The sequence below is a fragment of the Sceloporus undulatus genome, chromosome 4 (genome assembly GCF_019175285.1).
Source record: "Sceloporus undulatus isolate JIND9_A2432 ecotype Alabama chromosome 4, SceUnd_v1.1, whole genome shotgun sequence".
Classification (NCBI taxonomy): domain Eukaryota; kingdom Metazoa; phylum Chordata; class Lepidosauria; order Squamata; family Phrynosomatidae; genus Sceloporus; species Sceloporus undulatus.
The window spans coordinates 34,840,337-34,855,910 of record NC_056525.1 but is presented as its reverse complement, the minus strand read 5'-3'; the positions used below and the strand labels follow the sequence as shown (position 1 = coordinate 34,855,910).

At 39.7% G+C, this 15,574-nt stretch overlaps 1 protein-coding gene across 1 annotated transcript in view; it reads right to left on the bottom strand.

Annotated features, from left to right (window-relative positions):
• Nucleotides 1-15,574, bottom strand: part of ARHGAP40 (Rho GTPase activating protein 40) — a 34,065-nt gene that overhangs the window by 9,115 nt on the left and 9,376 nt on the right. Inside the window, exons 2-9 of the mRNA XM_042464268.1 lie at nucleotides 12,108-12,328; nucleotides 9,150-9,219; nucleotides 7,664-7,824; nucleotides 7,393-7,558; nucleotides 5,250-5,341; nucleotides 5,067-5,144; nucleotides 1,688-1,847; nucleotides 747-829 (exon numbers count right to left, since the gene is read on the bottom strand). Coding sequence (XP_042320202.1) covers nucleotides 747-829; nucleotides 1,688-1,847; nucleotides 5,067-5,144; nucleotides 5,250-5,341; nucleotides 7,393-7,558; nucleotides 7,664-7,824; nucleotides 9,150-9,219; nucleotides 12,108-12,328 — 1,031 coding nt within the window. The remainder of the gene's footprint in view (nucleotides 1-746; nucleotides 830-1,687; nucleotides 1,848-5,066; nucleotides 5,145-5,249; nucleotides 5,342-7,392; nucleotides 7,559-7,663; nucleotides 7,825-9,149; nucleotides 9,220-12,107; nucleotides 12,329-15,574) is intronic.

Below are 15,574 nucleotides of genomic sequence, written 5' to 3'. Positions count from 1 at the left end.
GTGTTCTAGCACTGGGTTACTGCAATCTCTGACAGCCACACTAGAAACCTGTTCACTTGCTCTTTAAAAGCATGTGTAATCAGCATGTGAAGAGGAGAACAAGCTTAGCCCTCCTCCATCCACCATCAATTCTGACATTTTCCTCACTTGGAAAGTGATCAGATTGGAAAAGCCAATCTACATGAGATTTAATTTGTTGCTTGACTCATTCTTCTATGCGAGCATGAGAAACCACACATCTTTTCTCACTTATAGGATATTTTCCCTCAATCTTGAGACAGGTTTCCCATCTGGGAGAATAATTTCGTGCAAATTATGAAACTAAGCTAAATTATATAGATGTATCAGATGGGCTGTTTGCATCTTTTTGGTCAATCAGCCAGTACTTCTGTACTTGCTCTGTTTGTCCTTTGCTTAACAAAGAGAGAAAAACATTAGCTTTGTATCAAGATATTTTGTGCAAATTGCTGAGATCCAACCTCTCCAAATGCACTAACTAACTTGTTCTTAAGCTGGGGATGAGAAATCTTGTGAATGTTAATGAATTCCCAACATACTGTCTTGACATGTTGACACATGCTGTCTCAAGAATGAGTAATACAGAAGATTGGGAACCCTGAATTTCATGACCAGCCATGCTTCCTGGGAGATTCTGGGAGCTGCAGATCAAACTTCTAATCCAGCTCTGGACAACATACATGGCAAAATTTTATTGACAGCCAAGACCAGAGAAGAAGTCACACTACCTTCAGGGTGTTTCGATTTGGTTCTGGCAAAATCAGTATGAGGAGATTGAGAGCCTGCAGCCTCTGTTTAAGGTCTGGGATATCTGTAATGGAGAGAACATACTAAGTTCAACGTATGTGGAAAAGAAAACCTTTGTCAAGAAGGCTCCCTCTTTAAAGTTCCATTTTATCTGCCAGTAAAAATGGATCACATCCTTTGACACTTGATCTCCCTTCATATTCTATCTTATATACAGGATGATTACAAAATAATGGTGCAAAACGTAATAAGAAAAGTTTTACCTTTGTACCATTCTTTTTTAATCACCCTGTACATCCTGTCAGAAAACCTTCAAGATGATAGGAGAGCATATGTTGCATCACACCAGGGGGATCAAATTTCTATGGCCATGGCCATAGCTGTAGTTACTGAAACAGCTGATGCTACACGAGCAGCAGTGCAAACACAGACCTGAATAGAATGTGAACTACTAATGCTCTTGTTCTATTCAACTACCTGAAAAAACTTGCACCTTAATACAGCTAATAATCACTTTTTTATCTACTTCCAAGGAGCTCTGGGAAATTTAACCAGCTTAGGCTTTCCCATTGCCACATAAAGGCAGTGTTATGCACTGTTATGAATAAGCAAGCAATTGCCCCCTTGGTCTCCAAAGTCTAGGACCAGACATACGTCCATTATACCGATGCTCCACAAAGTGCTACTCCACAAGCTATTGGGTGCTGGTCCCTGGCATATTTCCAGGAAAGAAAGCACCAATTTTAGCCAGTGAGAACAATGAGTACCATACTTGCATACTGAGGGGGCGGGTGGATTGCCAGTCCCCCCCCCCCAGCAGATACTTTGAGAAGCACTAGACACCACATTAGGCTGCTGATACATCTAACAAAAACTAATCATTAAGGTGTCAAAAGAATGGCTTTTTTGGCCAAGGCCTCACCTTGCACAGCTGAAAAGGCAGGTAAGTATTCTGCTGTCAACAGGGGGGCAGGGAGTTCCCGAATAAACCTCTTGAGCAAGCCAGACACATCGTTCTGATGAACTTCGTCCCACTGGAAGAAGCCAGTATAGAATTCACTCTCTAGTTTTTGTTCCAGACTCTGATGGTAGGAGGGAAAAAGGAACACATTTCAACATTGGAAAGATCTAATAAAATTAAACACTGAAGCAAACAAGAGAAATGAGATCAGCATTTCCACAGGACATTTTCTGCCATTTCTTCTGTCACTCAGCTTTGGTAAAACAATGGCAGACATGTTCAGCAGAGTAGGGTACTTCCAGATGAGACTTTTCTCTTGCAACACCTTGCCTCAAACATGGAGTGTTACTTGGCAACTGGGCTGTACAGACATTGTTGGTCCTAGGATCATAGAATCGTAGAGCTGTAAGAAACCATAAATGCCATCCAGTCCAGCTCCATGTCATTAAGGAATACATAATCAAAGCACTCCTGACAGATGGCTGTCCAGCCTCTGTTTAAAAACTTCCAAAGGAGGAGATTCCACCACACTCCAGGGCAGTATATTCCACTGCCAGACAGTTCTTACCACCAAAAACTACTTCTTAATGTTTAGGTGGAATCTTTCTTCCTGTAGCTTGAACCCATTGATCTATGTCCTAGTTTCTGGAGAGGAAGCAAACAAACTTGCTCTTCTTCAATATGAAATCCTTTTAAATATTTAAATATGGCAGTCACCTCTTAACCTCTTTCCCCTAGACTAAACATATCCAGCACGGCATGGCTTCCAGACCTTTCTCCATTTTGGTCACCCTCCTCTGGATACGCTCCAGCTTGTCAATATCCCTCTTGAGTTATGGTGCCCAGAACTTGATACAGTATTCCAGAAGAGGTCTGATCAAACTATTAGTTCCCTCGATCTAGACATTTTATTCCAGTTGATTCAGCCTAGAATCATGTTGGCTTTTAGTGATCACAGCATTCCTTCCTAAGTGCTGACAAACTGTCTGTTTAATAATCTGCTCTCGAATCTTTCCTGTTACTGATGTCAGGCTGATTGGTAATTGTTTTGAGTCCTATTTTTTCCCTTTTTAAAGATGGGGGACAACATTTGTCCTTTTCTAATCCTCTGGGAGTTCTCATGTTCTCCAGGAATTCTTCCAAGATTTATATTGATGAAACACCAAACAGTTTGCTTACCATAGTAAAGTCATCAGGAATGAAAAAACAGAATAATCATACAATGGTTGTGGACTGGTAGTGGCAAGGGCCATCTGTCTGGGAACACATCAGAACTAGGCGATAGTACTATATGACTAATAACAAAATACCACTTCAAAACCTGGGGAAATTACCACGTACCAGTAAAAGAAGAGTTATCTTAAGAGAAGTCAGCCAGAATTCCCATATAACATTGTTCTATGGCCTGCCTGCAGTCCCCCAAGACCTTTTTTGTATCTCCAAGCCCTTTGAGGGAGACTAAAATGGTGAAGGGTCTGGCAACCATGCCCTATGAGCAACGACTTAGGGAGCTGGGGATGTTTAGCCTGGAGAAGAGAAGGTTAACAGGTGATATGATAGCCCTGTTTAAATATTTGAAGGGATGTCATACTGAGGAGGCAGGTAACTTGTTTTTTGCTGCTCCAGAGAACAGGACCTGGAACAATGGATGCAAGGTAAAGGAAAAGAGATTCCACCTCAACATTAGGAGGAACGTCCTGACAGTAAGGGCTGTTCGACAGTGGAACACACTCCCTCGGAGTGTAATGGAGTCTGCTTCCTTAGAGGTCTTTAAACAGAGGCTGGATGGCCATCTGTCGGGGGTGCTTTGATTGAGATTTCCTGCATGGCAGGAGGTTGGACTGGATGGCTCTTGTGGTCTCTTCGAACTCTATGATTCTATGATTCTATTATTCTTATGAAATCAAAAAGCCAGAGTAATCCAGCCCACACAGCTCCCATCCAAAAACTTTTCTATTAAATGAGGAAAAAATCCTGTCCCCTGAACAGTCAATCACTACTCCTGGAATGACCAAATATCCTCTAAACCAGCCAAAAATCAATTGAAAATTCTGAAACTGAGGTAGATTTCTAGACAACTCCGGCTGGCATTTTAAATTGAAAATATGGCCTGCTCTGACAGCAGTGGGCAAAATTGTCCCCCCAGGCCTTGCTGAATCTTACCCCCCTCCCTGCTTCCAACTCCAGTCCTATAATATATAACTGCCACTGGATAGGTGGATAACTGCAAACAAGAAGGACTGGGAAAGATCCTTGTGTTTTCATGTCCTTGAGTTTATTTTTGCTTCCTGTTGCCGCCTTCTGGTTTGTCCATGAATACAGTCATGCCTTTAAAGCAGCTCTTCTGTTGCTGAAACTTTTGCAAGTAGCAGAAGCCACAGGAAGATGCATTGAACATTGTGTTTTTGAATATGCAAATTTCAATATTCCTGCTATGGAAGATTACATTACATTACATTACATTAGTCAGCCAGGAATTGGAAGGGCTTTTGCCAAACCTTGACACACTTGACAATAGTAGAGAAGGATGACTTTTATCTTCCATATTCCATTTTTTTAATGATATAATGAATATCGATGTGACCTGTCAATACACTCAGGACTGTTCAGAGTTCAGACATACCTAATTTGTGTTAAAAACATTCCCAGGGGTAGTTGTGTTGGCCATACTGTAAAGCACAATAACACCCAAAATCTACTTAGTTCCAATACCTTTACAGGGACACCCAAAATGCATAAAATATATGATGCCAGTTTTAAAAGCTCCACTAGCTTTTTCAAAAGTAGTTTCTTTCCCTCTGCTAAAAGTTTAAATTTTATTTCCTGTACTTTATTATTCTGTCTCCAATCTGGCCAAAAAAGAGAGTGGTCTCTGTCTGCATGGATATCCTCTGTACCATCTTAGCTGAGAACAACATCTTGACAAAACGTAGGCCTGTGACTCTAATATCAACATTTTTTTTCTTTCTCCTCTGATTTTAATACCTTTTCCTTATGAAGAAGGGAATGGAGCTTCAAAACTTTTCATCACATGTTTTGTGCATTTTTGCTCCCAAATGTCCTCTGGGAACATGGAAGACAATTTATCATCATCATCATCATTACTGAGAGGGGTCAACCTCTTCAGGTTCTTCGGGGGAGCTTTGCCTTTCACAGTTGTTCAGCCTGATCTAGAATATATCTATGTCTGAAATGTGAAGGGAGTGGTCCATAGTGAAGGTCAATAAACTTTGCAGGAAGCTTGCCCATAAAGACCAATCTCCTGCTGAACAACCACAGCTAAAGAATTTGAGGAATCTAGGTTTCACTAGGATACTGTTTAAAAAGTGCTGCACTATACCTTAATGCGGGACTGTGAGCCTGAGACTCTCAAGATTCCTTCTGTGTCCAGGCCTTTCTTTTCCAAACATGACAGCAACTATGAAACAAAATGGAAAAGCATTATTATTTAAAAAATTACCAAATAAACAAGAAATCTCTAACAACAAAAACAAGAAAGAAAAATGATGTGAAAGAAACTTGCCGCTTGCAGAATCAATGGAACTCTGGTATTTGGTAAGAGCTTCTGATCATTTTCTAACAAAGTACCAAGTGGAACACCAAAAAGCTTGTGATCTGCAATAGGGAATAAAATATATATGACAGTATTCATAAATATATAATCTACCAAAAATAGAAGCAAATAATGATCAACAGCAAGCTAGAAAGTGATGTCATGGAAATCATTAACAGTACAAATTGGCAAGATATAGTGAGAAGCTGGTAATCCTGAAGCAGTCAAATATTTTGCTAAGAGTGACAGCACACTTAATATTGTGATGCCAGTGTTTAGAGTGAGTTTGCAAAGCATTATACAGCACAATCTCCCTAAATATGCAAGATCTCCAGAGCCTAGAAAAGCCCACAACCAACATAGCCACCAGCGAAGGGATTTTGGAAGTTCTTGTCCAAAATAGTAAATTTTCCAGGCTCTGGAGATCACTGGGTTGCAATCAGCACAATATACTCTGCAGGCCTCATACATCTGATCACAAGTTTGAGAGTGTGCCAGTGGGTTAGCTTTTCTACAGCAGTAATATTTTACTACTAAATATATAGTATTAGGGAATGCTGTGTAGCCACTGCACGCAACGCATGCAACCAACTGACAGTCTGCACTAGATTCTTTTCTGTTTGACATGGACTGGCACACCTCTGGCCACAGAGAACTTACACTGGGATGGGTAACTTTTCCCTCCCTTGAATACCACACCTCCACATGGTTAATACTTCAAGGGTGTACAGCATACCTTTGGTGGGTGGGGATGAAGCCATGGCATGTGCTCTTTTTCTCTCTGCCACGTCCATTCAAATAAACATTCACATACATATTCCTCATTATAATAATACTGTAATATTACAGTAGTAGTAGTAGTATTAGTGAGGTTAGTTACATTGATACCTCTTTCTTCCAATGAGCTAAGCTATGCTCACTTAAATCTCACAACAACCCTGTGAGGCAGGAGAGACTGAGAGCTTTATTGCAAGGGAAAAGAAAGCAGAAACAGAGAGGAAGAGTAGCAGTTTTCTCTGTGCCTCTCTGTATGCTGTCATAGCACTTCTCTTCTCTTTCTGAAGAAGACAGTTGTAAAAGTGTGACTTTTGTCATGATGGAAAAAAACTGACAAAGGCTTTTATGAGCATTTCCATCATGAAAAGAATGGAAGTGCATATGGAGAGGCATGGAAAATCCACCATTCTCCCACTTCATTTCTGCTTTCTTTTCTCATGTGATAAGCCTCCTAAGAGAATGCCTGATCCAAAGTCATCCAAGGCCCTTTCATACTGAACAATGACACTGCTTTGATTTTTGTTGAACTCTCATAGTTCCATCCTGTGGAATCCTGGGACTTGCAGTTTAGAAAAGGACATTAAGAATCTCAGCCACAGAGCTCTAGTGTCTTGCCAAACTACAAAACCCAGGACTCCACAGGATGGTATCATGGCAGGTAAGGTGCAATTATGTGTTATGTGAAAGGCTCCCCAGTAAGTTTCAAGGTTCATTGGGAAATAGAACCTGCCTCTCCCAAGTTCCTATTCAATACTAATCTCCACACCACACTGCCTCCTATATAAACATCCATTCCATCTATTCTACTTTCCTCTTCCATCTCTCATGCTCTTCTCCACCCCATCTATAATCCCTCTTCAACCCATCTTTCCTTGAAACAATCAAGCCTGGAAATATAGGTACAGTTGATATGACTAGGACCAGATAAAGAGATGATATGATGAAGAGGGCGTTATAGCACCCAGCCATCCCTTTCCTTCCACTGTAGCTATTTGGCTTAAGTACTATTTCTGTGAGTCAGCCTCTCCCCCACCCTATCTTACTTGCTGCATGTGGGTATAGGACCAAGGAGGAATCACCACAAAAGGGATCCAAAGTCGGGTTTGCAAAGGGATGCAAACCAGAGATTCTCCAACCCTGCATACAAATATCAAACCAGCAGAATGACCACATATATGACCTAAGAAACGAGATACAGACACATCAGCATGTGGATGGCTTTTTTCACTTTGAGATCTGGCAATTCACCTATTGTCCTCCTTCACTGATTTTCATCAATAACAAGAACCATGGCATGCTAACTTCACACTTAAAAGGGAGTGGGAAGGAAATCTACCTGCCGCTTTCCGTTTTACTGCCTTGTTTCTCTTCAGCTCTAAGCCGAGAACATCACAGAGAGCAGTCAGTTCAATGAGTGCCAGGGTGGGAATCTTCTTCATGTCCTGTTGAGATAAATCTCCAATCTTGGTCACTCCCAGTCTTCCCTTGGGGATCCTAAATTTCTGAACCCAAAACAGAAAAGGTGAAGGGGACAATTTAGGATCAAGAGAAATTATTTGCCAATATCAACATGTACAGGAGTATCCCAAGAAACAGCAAATGCTTACAGGTAAAAAACTTTCATCCTTGATCCTTCTGGAGTCCCTTGGGAATGATCCTTTGAGCAAGATAGCCGCCTGCTCTGAATAAGCAATTTCAGTGTTGAATAATTCCTCTCTCATAGAACCCCTCAGTGGTGATGTGAAGTCTTGAATTCCTATTGCATCTGCTAAGAAATGTTCAGCAGAAAGAAGCTTCACAATTTATATATAAGAACAGCTAATCAAGGTGAATCTGAACACACTGATATTGTTACAGCTAAAATACATGGCCATTACCTTACCCAACTGATCATGGACTACAGTGTATTTTAAGAACCTATGTTAATGTAAACATTTGTCTAAGAGTGCATCTATACTGTAGAAATAATGAAGTTTGACATCACTTTAACTGCCATGACTCCATCGTACAGAGTCCTGGGATTTGTAGTTTTGTGGGACACCAGCATTCTTTAGCAGAAAAGGCTAAGGACCTTGTAAAATTACAAATCCCAGGTTTCCACATGATTGAGCTACACCACTTAAAGTTGTATCAAACTGCATTATTTCTACAGTGTAGATGCACCCTGAGACTTCTACATTTTAAGGCTCCCAGAACACACCAGGAAGCAAAGAAGTTAATCTGGATTTTATAACCTGAATAGGGAGTGTGGTCATTGCTGTGGTATCAAGTGGTTTTATGACCTAGTTTTCTACAACTAACAATGCTTTAACCAGTCCTTTTATATTTCCAAGTCTATGTCTTTTTCAAGTGTCACATACAATACCGTACATAAATTTCCTAGTTCCAAATAGAAATGACCATAAAGTGAATGAAATCATCATGAAGCATCAACACTCTACTGATTAAATTTAATTCTACTGTAACTGGGAGTGGTTACTTGATTTTGGTCAATTGATTGATTTTAAGACAATCAATACATTTGGTCTGCATAATCTTTCATATGAAACAAAAAATGTTGATCAATTGAGGCAGCTGCCCGAGATTTGCTTTGTAAAAAAACAACACTTTTTTCACCATTTTCTCCTGCAAACTGGCATCATGATTCACACAAAACATGCATGCCAAGGACATCAGGCAAATGGGCTTTTTACAGACCAACAAAAAGGCCCCTACATAACTGTGTATGTTCTAAGCAAGCTGAATTTATTACTTATCTATATTCAGTATATTGATTAAAAGCATTAGCTTTGGATAAAAATCACTAACATTAGTAGGTAACATCTACTATAATTCAAGACATAAAAATAATTCTTCTTTTTAAAATTAAAAATACATCAAAGTTCAAAGTGAGATCTTAGACATTCTTCCTTGCATGTAAATTAATACCTTCAAGAGAGAAAATACCACCTTAGATAATACTTGGAAAATACATGCAGTGTCAAAGCCTGTTCAAAGATCTGGGTGACCCTCTAGATTTAGGACTTGTGTTTTAGAATTAACTTTCAAGCATGTTTACTCTCTCTATTCAGGGCAATAACATTTCCTTCTTACATTTTTGAATGGTATGTGATGATGCCCTGCAGTGTAATCGATCCATTTCTGTCTCCATCTCAGGTTCCACCTGGAAATTAGGAGAGGGAACACAAGGGAAGAAGCATGCTGAGAAATCTATTGTGCTGATATGATGCAAGACCTACTAAATCCTAGGCCAGATGAAGCAAATTGTGTTGGGCTGCAACTCCCATCAGATCTAGCCAGCATAGCTCATGATAACGAATGCTGGGTCTTAAAGATCTACATTATCTAGAATAGTTGCACACTTCCCATCAATGTACTAGACACTGGGGATATATACTCCAATACACAGAGAAAGAAAGAGAAGGGCAAGATGATATTTTCCAAAAGGTATCTGTTGTCCAAAGTAAGCAGTCAGATTCTGATGACCGTCTCACTTTTTATTGGTGCCATAATCCCACTAAGTATCTCCTATTAGTAATATGTATACATATTGATACATAGATATTGTTTTTGTCGGTGCCATAATCCAACTAAGTATATCCTATTAGTGATATGTATATATTTTGATATATAGATATTATTAGTGTGTGTGTGTGTGTGTGTGTGTGTGTGTGTGTGTGAATGTGTGTTCATTTGTATGTTTATGAGAGTCAGTGTGGTGTAATTTTTTGAATGCTGAATTAGGATTTTGGGAAAACCAGGGTTAGAATCCCTGATTGGCCATGAAAACCCATTGGGTGACCTTGGGCAAGTCAAATACTCTCAGCCTCAAAAGAAGGTAAACACAAACCCATTCTGAACGAATCTTGTCAAGAAAACTCTATGACAGATTTGTTTTAAGAGTAACTGTAAATTGGAAATGACTTGAAGACACACAACAACAAAACGTGAGTGCAGTTTTTAAAAAAATATTTTTACTGAGCCCCAGGAAAGACTAGAATGTAAAATCCATAAGGTGGCAGAGAATAAGGATCCCCTGTCTAGAACACACCCATGTGGAAGATAGATTTGTCAATGGCTCCAAAAAAGAAGTTTCTGCATTCAGACAGTTGTACATTTAAACAGAAAATACTGGGAAACTCACAGTTTTTCAGTCATTTCCCCCACACATTTAGCATGTCTTCAAGTCATTCCTTCTAGTCAGAGCTTGGACATGTTACTTTTCTGAATAACAACTCCTTGGTATAATTTCAAAAGCTGTTGAACAAAAAAAGCAACATTTCCATGCTGTGCTTCCTGTTGTTAATTACAATTATTAGAAAGCAATAGCTAATAATTTCTAAAGTATGTCAATTAGATTTCATAGCACAACAATACCACAACTTCAGGGAGAGGGAGAATCAGAACCAACTGCACTTAAAAACCTTGGGCCCAAACAGACAGGCCAAAATAAAGCTGCTTTATTTTGGTCACTTTGAAGGTATGCTGTTTAAATGATGCTGGGTGTCATGCCAAAGCCACACTCCAGTCCTAAGGACTGGAGCATAGCTTTAGCACATCTTCTGGCCTCATAGGATGCATGCATCATTTAAATAGCATGCCTCCAAAGTGACCTGAAGCAGCTTTATTTTGGCCTGTCTGTTCGGGCCCCTTGTTTCCCTTTGCAGGAAATTATACGGTCTAATTTCCAGGCTAACGAAAAAGGCACTCTGCATATGAGTGGGTGTTTTCGTGTTTGCTGCATCTGCTCTGGTGTTTTACTCATGGATTAAGTTTCTTTGCTAAATTCTAATTCAAATTAAACTGTTTTCATTGCTAACACAGATCAAAGAGCAAGAAGCAAATTGGTGCTAGCGCAAGTTAAGCGGCGCAATCTGATTCACAATTTTGTTTTTCTACATCTCTTTTTCACTGAACAATACTAGAGGAATGCAGCAGCTATGGGTCAGAACACAGCAGGTATGCTCTAGGATGCTATGGGCCTCCCACCAAACATTATGGAGTCACTGAACAATCTGGGTGTGTGAAAGGGCAAGGAAGCACTCAGCTGGACCATCAGGCTGTTTTAGAGGCTAAAAATAGATTTTTCACGTGGGAACTTAAGGTGGGGTGCAAAGTTACAAAAAAGTAAATCAAAGTCAGAAATAAGAAAACTTGTCTGCATGCTTAACCGAGGGAGGGAAATTTTAAATGTTTTTGATGACCTGTGATTTATCCATCACAGCTGAAGGATCAGAGATTGTTGTTATGAAAACCATTACTACATTTGAACCATCAGTTCCACAGCACACTTTTTAAGTTGCTTAATTTTAGGGCTATAAACTTTTAATTGGCTTAACATTTCATTGGTTAATCAACTGTCAATTAATCAAGTGAGAGACTAATTTTTGGTGCAAATGAAAGTCACAATTTAAAATCTTTTAACAGCTATTTCAGTTTGGATGTAACATCATAACATTAAATGAAAGATATGAAAAGGGGGTCTCTTAATACATATAGGGCCCAAACAATGTATTATGCATTACTCAATTTAATATAACTATTCTTTTCTCTTTTTAAAAAAAACCATAACTAGCTGCTATACACTAAGATACATTAAATATACTAGCAGTTGTTGAAAACGTTTAATTAATGATTATAATATTTCAGAGAAGGACAGGAAGGAGGAAAAGAAAACAGTACACCATGGTGGGACTAGCTTTAGATATAGACAAACCCAGATATTTGGAATCAAGATTCAACCTTTGGTACATGTGTATTGTAAAAATAATGCAGGCTGACATCACTTTAAGTGCTGTAGCTCCATCACATGGAATCTTAGGATTTGCAGTTTCACAAGGTCTTTAGCTTCTCTGTCAAAGAGTACTGGTGCCTCACAAAATTATAAATTCCAGGATTCTGTAGGATGGCAGCTGAAGTGGAGTCAAACTGCATTGTGTATTTCTACAATGTAGATACACCCCTTATCAGTGAAGACCTTAAAAACATTACAGCTAACTTTATAATCAGGGTTGGTGGGTGCTACACACCATAATATATAAAGTAACACACCCCAGAGCCAACTACTCCAAAAATGTCTCTGACATCCCGGACGGGCTGCTTATTCTTCTTTCTCCGGGAGCGAGTGTAAGTATCCAACCGTCGTTGCACAGCCGCAGCCTGAGTCTTGGTCAATGTAGAAAGCAGAACAAAGTTGCCATTCTCCTCTGTGCGGTCTCCAATCAAGTCAGAGAGCCCTGCATCTTGCAGCCATTCAGCTTCAGCTTCTCCTTCTGAGAGGCAAGAAGGAAGGAACAAGCAGACAATGTCAAGGGGCAGGATACCATTTGTGAGCCACAGGGAGAATTATGTGGAAGAAAAGGCAAGGACTAAAATCAGTGTGATGTAGTGGTTTGAGTGTTGGTTTGAACTCTGGAGTTGTTGTTGTGTGCCTTCAAGTTATTTCAACTTATGGCATCCCTAAGGCAAACCTATCATGGGATTTTCTTAGCAAGTTTCTTCAGAGGGGTGTTTATCATTTCCATCCTTTGAAGCTGAGTATGCCCAAGATCCCCAGTGGATTTCCATGGCCAACCCGGGATTTGAACCCTGGTCTACAGAGTCATTGTCTAATGATCAAATCTCTACAACACACTGGCTCTAGTGGCTATTAGTCACTGAGATCAAGAGTCAAGGTTTAGAGGCAGTGGGCCTCTGAGTACCAGTGACTATGATATTTTAAAAAAAACTAGTGAGAGCTATTGCTTCAAAGTCCTGCTTCAGCATTTCCTACAGGTATCTCATTGTCCACTACTGGAACGGAATGCTTGACTGAAAAACCCTTGTTTCACCTACTGTGAAACCCTTGTTTCACCTACTGTGACATTACAGAAATCAGCAAGTTACCTATTCAAATTTTACTTCTGATAGGTACTCACGGGACAATGTCAAGAGGGTTACTATTCCCTCAGCCTGTAGCATCTGCTGTGTGGGGTTAATACCTACCTAAATCACAGAGCTGCTGCAGGGATTACAATTACATTAAAGTGTGTGAAACTATGGCGTGGGACAGACCGTCCAAAAAGGATGGTCTCCGGCGCCTAGTTTTGGTCCGTGGGGAAGCCGCAGTCTCCAGACTTCCCTGCGGACCAAAAAGAACCCGCGAAAAGCGGGTTCTTCTTGCGACACAATTATGACATCACAGTGTGCCAAAGGCACACTCACGACATAATGGTGCCATGATGTGCGGACGCTATACGTCTGGCACGTAATGATGGCAGCGCCCATCTGTACAGGGTGCCGCCATTTTGATGTCCTCGTCATGTGTGAGGGGCATCTAGAAGCGCCACCCCTCGCACATGACAAGAGCGTCCTTTTGCATCTGTCTGGACTGGGCCTATAGTTACTATTACTATTGATGATCATGTGATTTAGTATAGTAGATGGATCATCCTGTTCTATTCCTGCAGGACTGCCATTTTCCATTTTGACTGAAAAATGATGGCAGGAGTTAATTAGATTTTTTCCACTCACTAGGTTATATCTACTTTATGCAGTCCAATTGCATTTGCAAGACTTCCCACATTTATTTCTGCTCCTATAAATTCCTTAATTTTTTTTGTTTTGCACATTTGACAGACTTTGAAATTTTTTTAGTAGAAGACATTAATAAATGCTAGTAGACTATTTACAGCACCATCTAGTGGTTTTAAACAACCAATCTTTTAGAATTTAGTAGGTAACATTCTTCTGTCTCTTTCACACAGACATATTGTATGTACTCGTATATAAGTCTAGAAATTTTAGCACAAAACTGACCCCAAAAACCTTGGTCAGCTTATCCATGGAACAATGTAAGCACTGTACCTTAAATCTTATAAAAAAGAGAATCATCCCCTGGTGAAAGGAAAGAGTGTAATCTGTTCTGGAAGTACTGACTTGCTTTGGCGGTTGGACTGGATGACCCTTGTGGTCTCTTCCAACTCTATGATTCTATGACATCCCTCGCCGTACTCACTCATCCATCCACGGAGAGCACTAACACTTATGCCTGCTGGAATTCTGTAGGTCCTTTGCTTCTCCATTTAGATTGTTTATTGAATACCTCTGGTTTTACCCTTTACTTATCCAAGGATCATATCAAAACTTTTGGGCCCAAACTCTACCCTCGACTTATACATGAGGTTGACTTATCGCCCAGTATTTATGGTACTTTGTCTGGAAAACTGGTATAAAAATATGTTGCTAAATTGTTGCTCTCTTTTGACACATACTGTCCAAAAGTACTAAGAGAAATTCCAAACAAGCACATTGCTAATTCTCAGTTCCTCTTACTACAGGTAGGAGTAGTTATCTCTTGTCACAAATTTCATTTCCTCTTTCCTTATGCCTAGCCAGACATACAGCATACCTTAGGTTTGGGGAAAGGAACCACAAAACATGACATCCACTGACAGCCTAACTCTTCTTGAGGGAGGAGTGAAATATGTGCTTCTGATATATACTATAGTGGTTTAACACAGATTTTTAAAAACAGATTTTTGGAAAGAGGAGAAGAGATTTACTCTGATTATTAATAAAGGATGTAAAAATCAGAAGTTGAGACCAAGAGAAAACTGTATATGCAGATAAAGACTCTGCACGTACACGTATAAAGACAAATAGAGGGATGGTTGATATCTCCCATATCAGTAAAGTGATGAATCTGATCTATGTTTTACTGTACATACTCATGTATAAGTCTAGAAATTTAGGTAAAAAATTGACCCAAAAAACCTAAGTCAACTTATCCATGGGTCAATGAAAGTACTATATCTGAACTCATATTTAAAAGAAGGAACCATCCCTTGGTGAAAAGCAAGATTATAATCTGTCCCTGGAAGCACTGAACCTCTCTAGTTTCTCATCCATCCAGCCTTAAGAGTGAGCAGAAAGAATTATGTCTTCTAGAATTTTCTAAGTTCTTTGATACTGTTTTGCTTTGCTTCATCCTTTAGATGCTTTGCTATATGCCCCTAAATTTTACCCTAGACTTATCCATTGGTCATAGCAAAATCCATAATTTTGGCCCGAAAACTTGCCCTTGATTTATACATGAGGTCAACGTATAGTCGAGTATATACGGTAGTTCTGGCTTCAAAGGATCTATCCAAGGTTTTCTCTCTGGCAGCAGCCCTTGGTGTTTAGTAAAACTGAACTCTAGAGAGCAACCAGACCTATGGGAAAACCTTTTTAGCGGCTAAGTTCAGAAGCACCCCTGGACCATACCGTATATAGAAGGGTGCACGTTTTCCTTTGGATTCTAGCCAGTATCAACAGGTAATTTGACGGATGAAAATATAAACATACATTTTTATAACATTCAGAAAAAATTACAGAACATGTGTAGTCTTAACAACAATTTTGAAGGTAGGACACTATGATCCACCTTTTGCAGAAAAGAAAATAATAGACTGAGACAGTTGACTACAAGTCACTCAGTATTATCACAATAATGATGAACAGTTATAGCTCCAGGCACACATGGGCTTTCCCTTCTC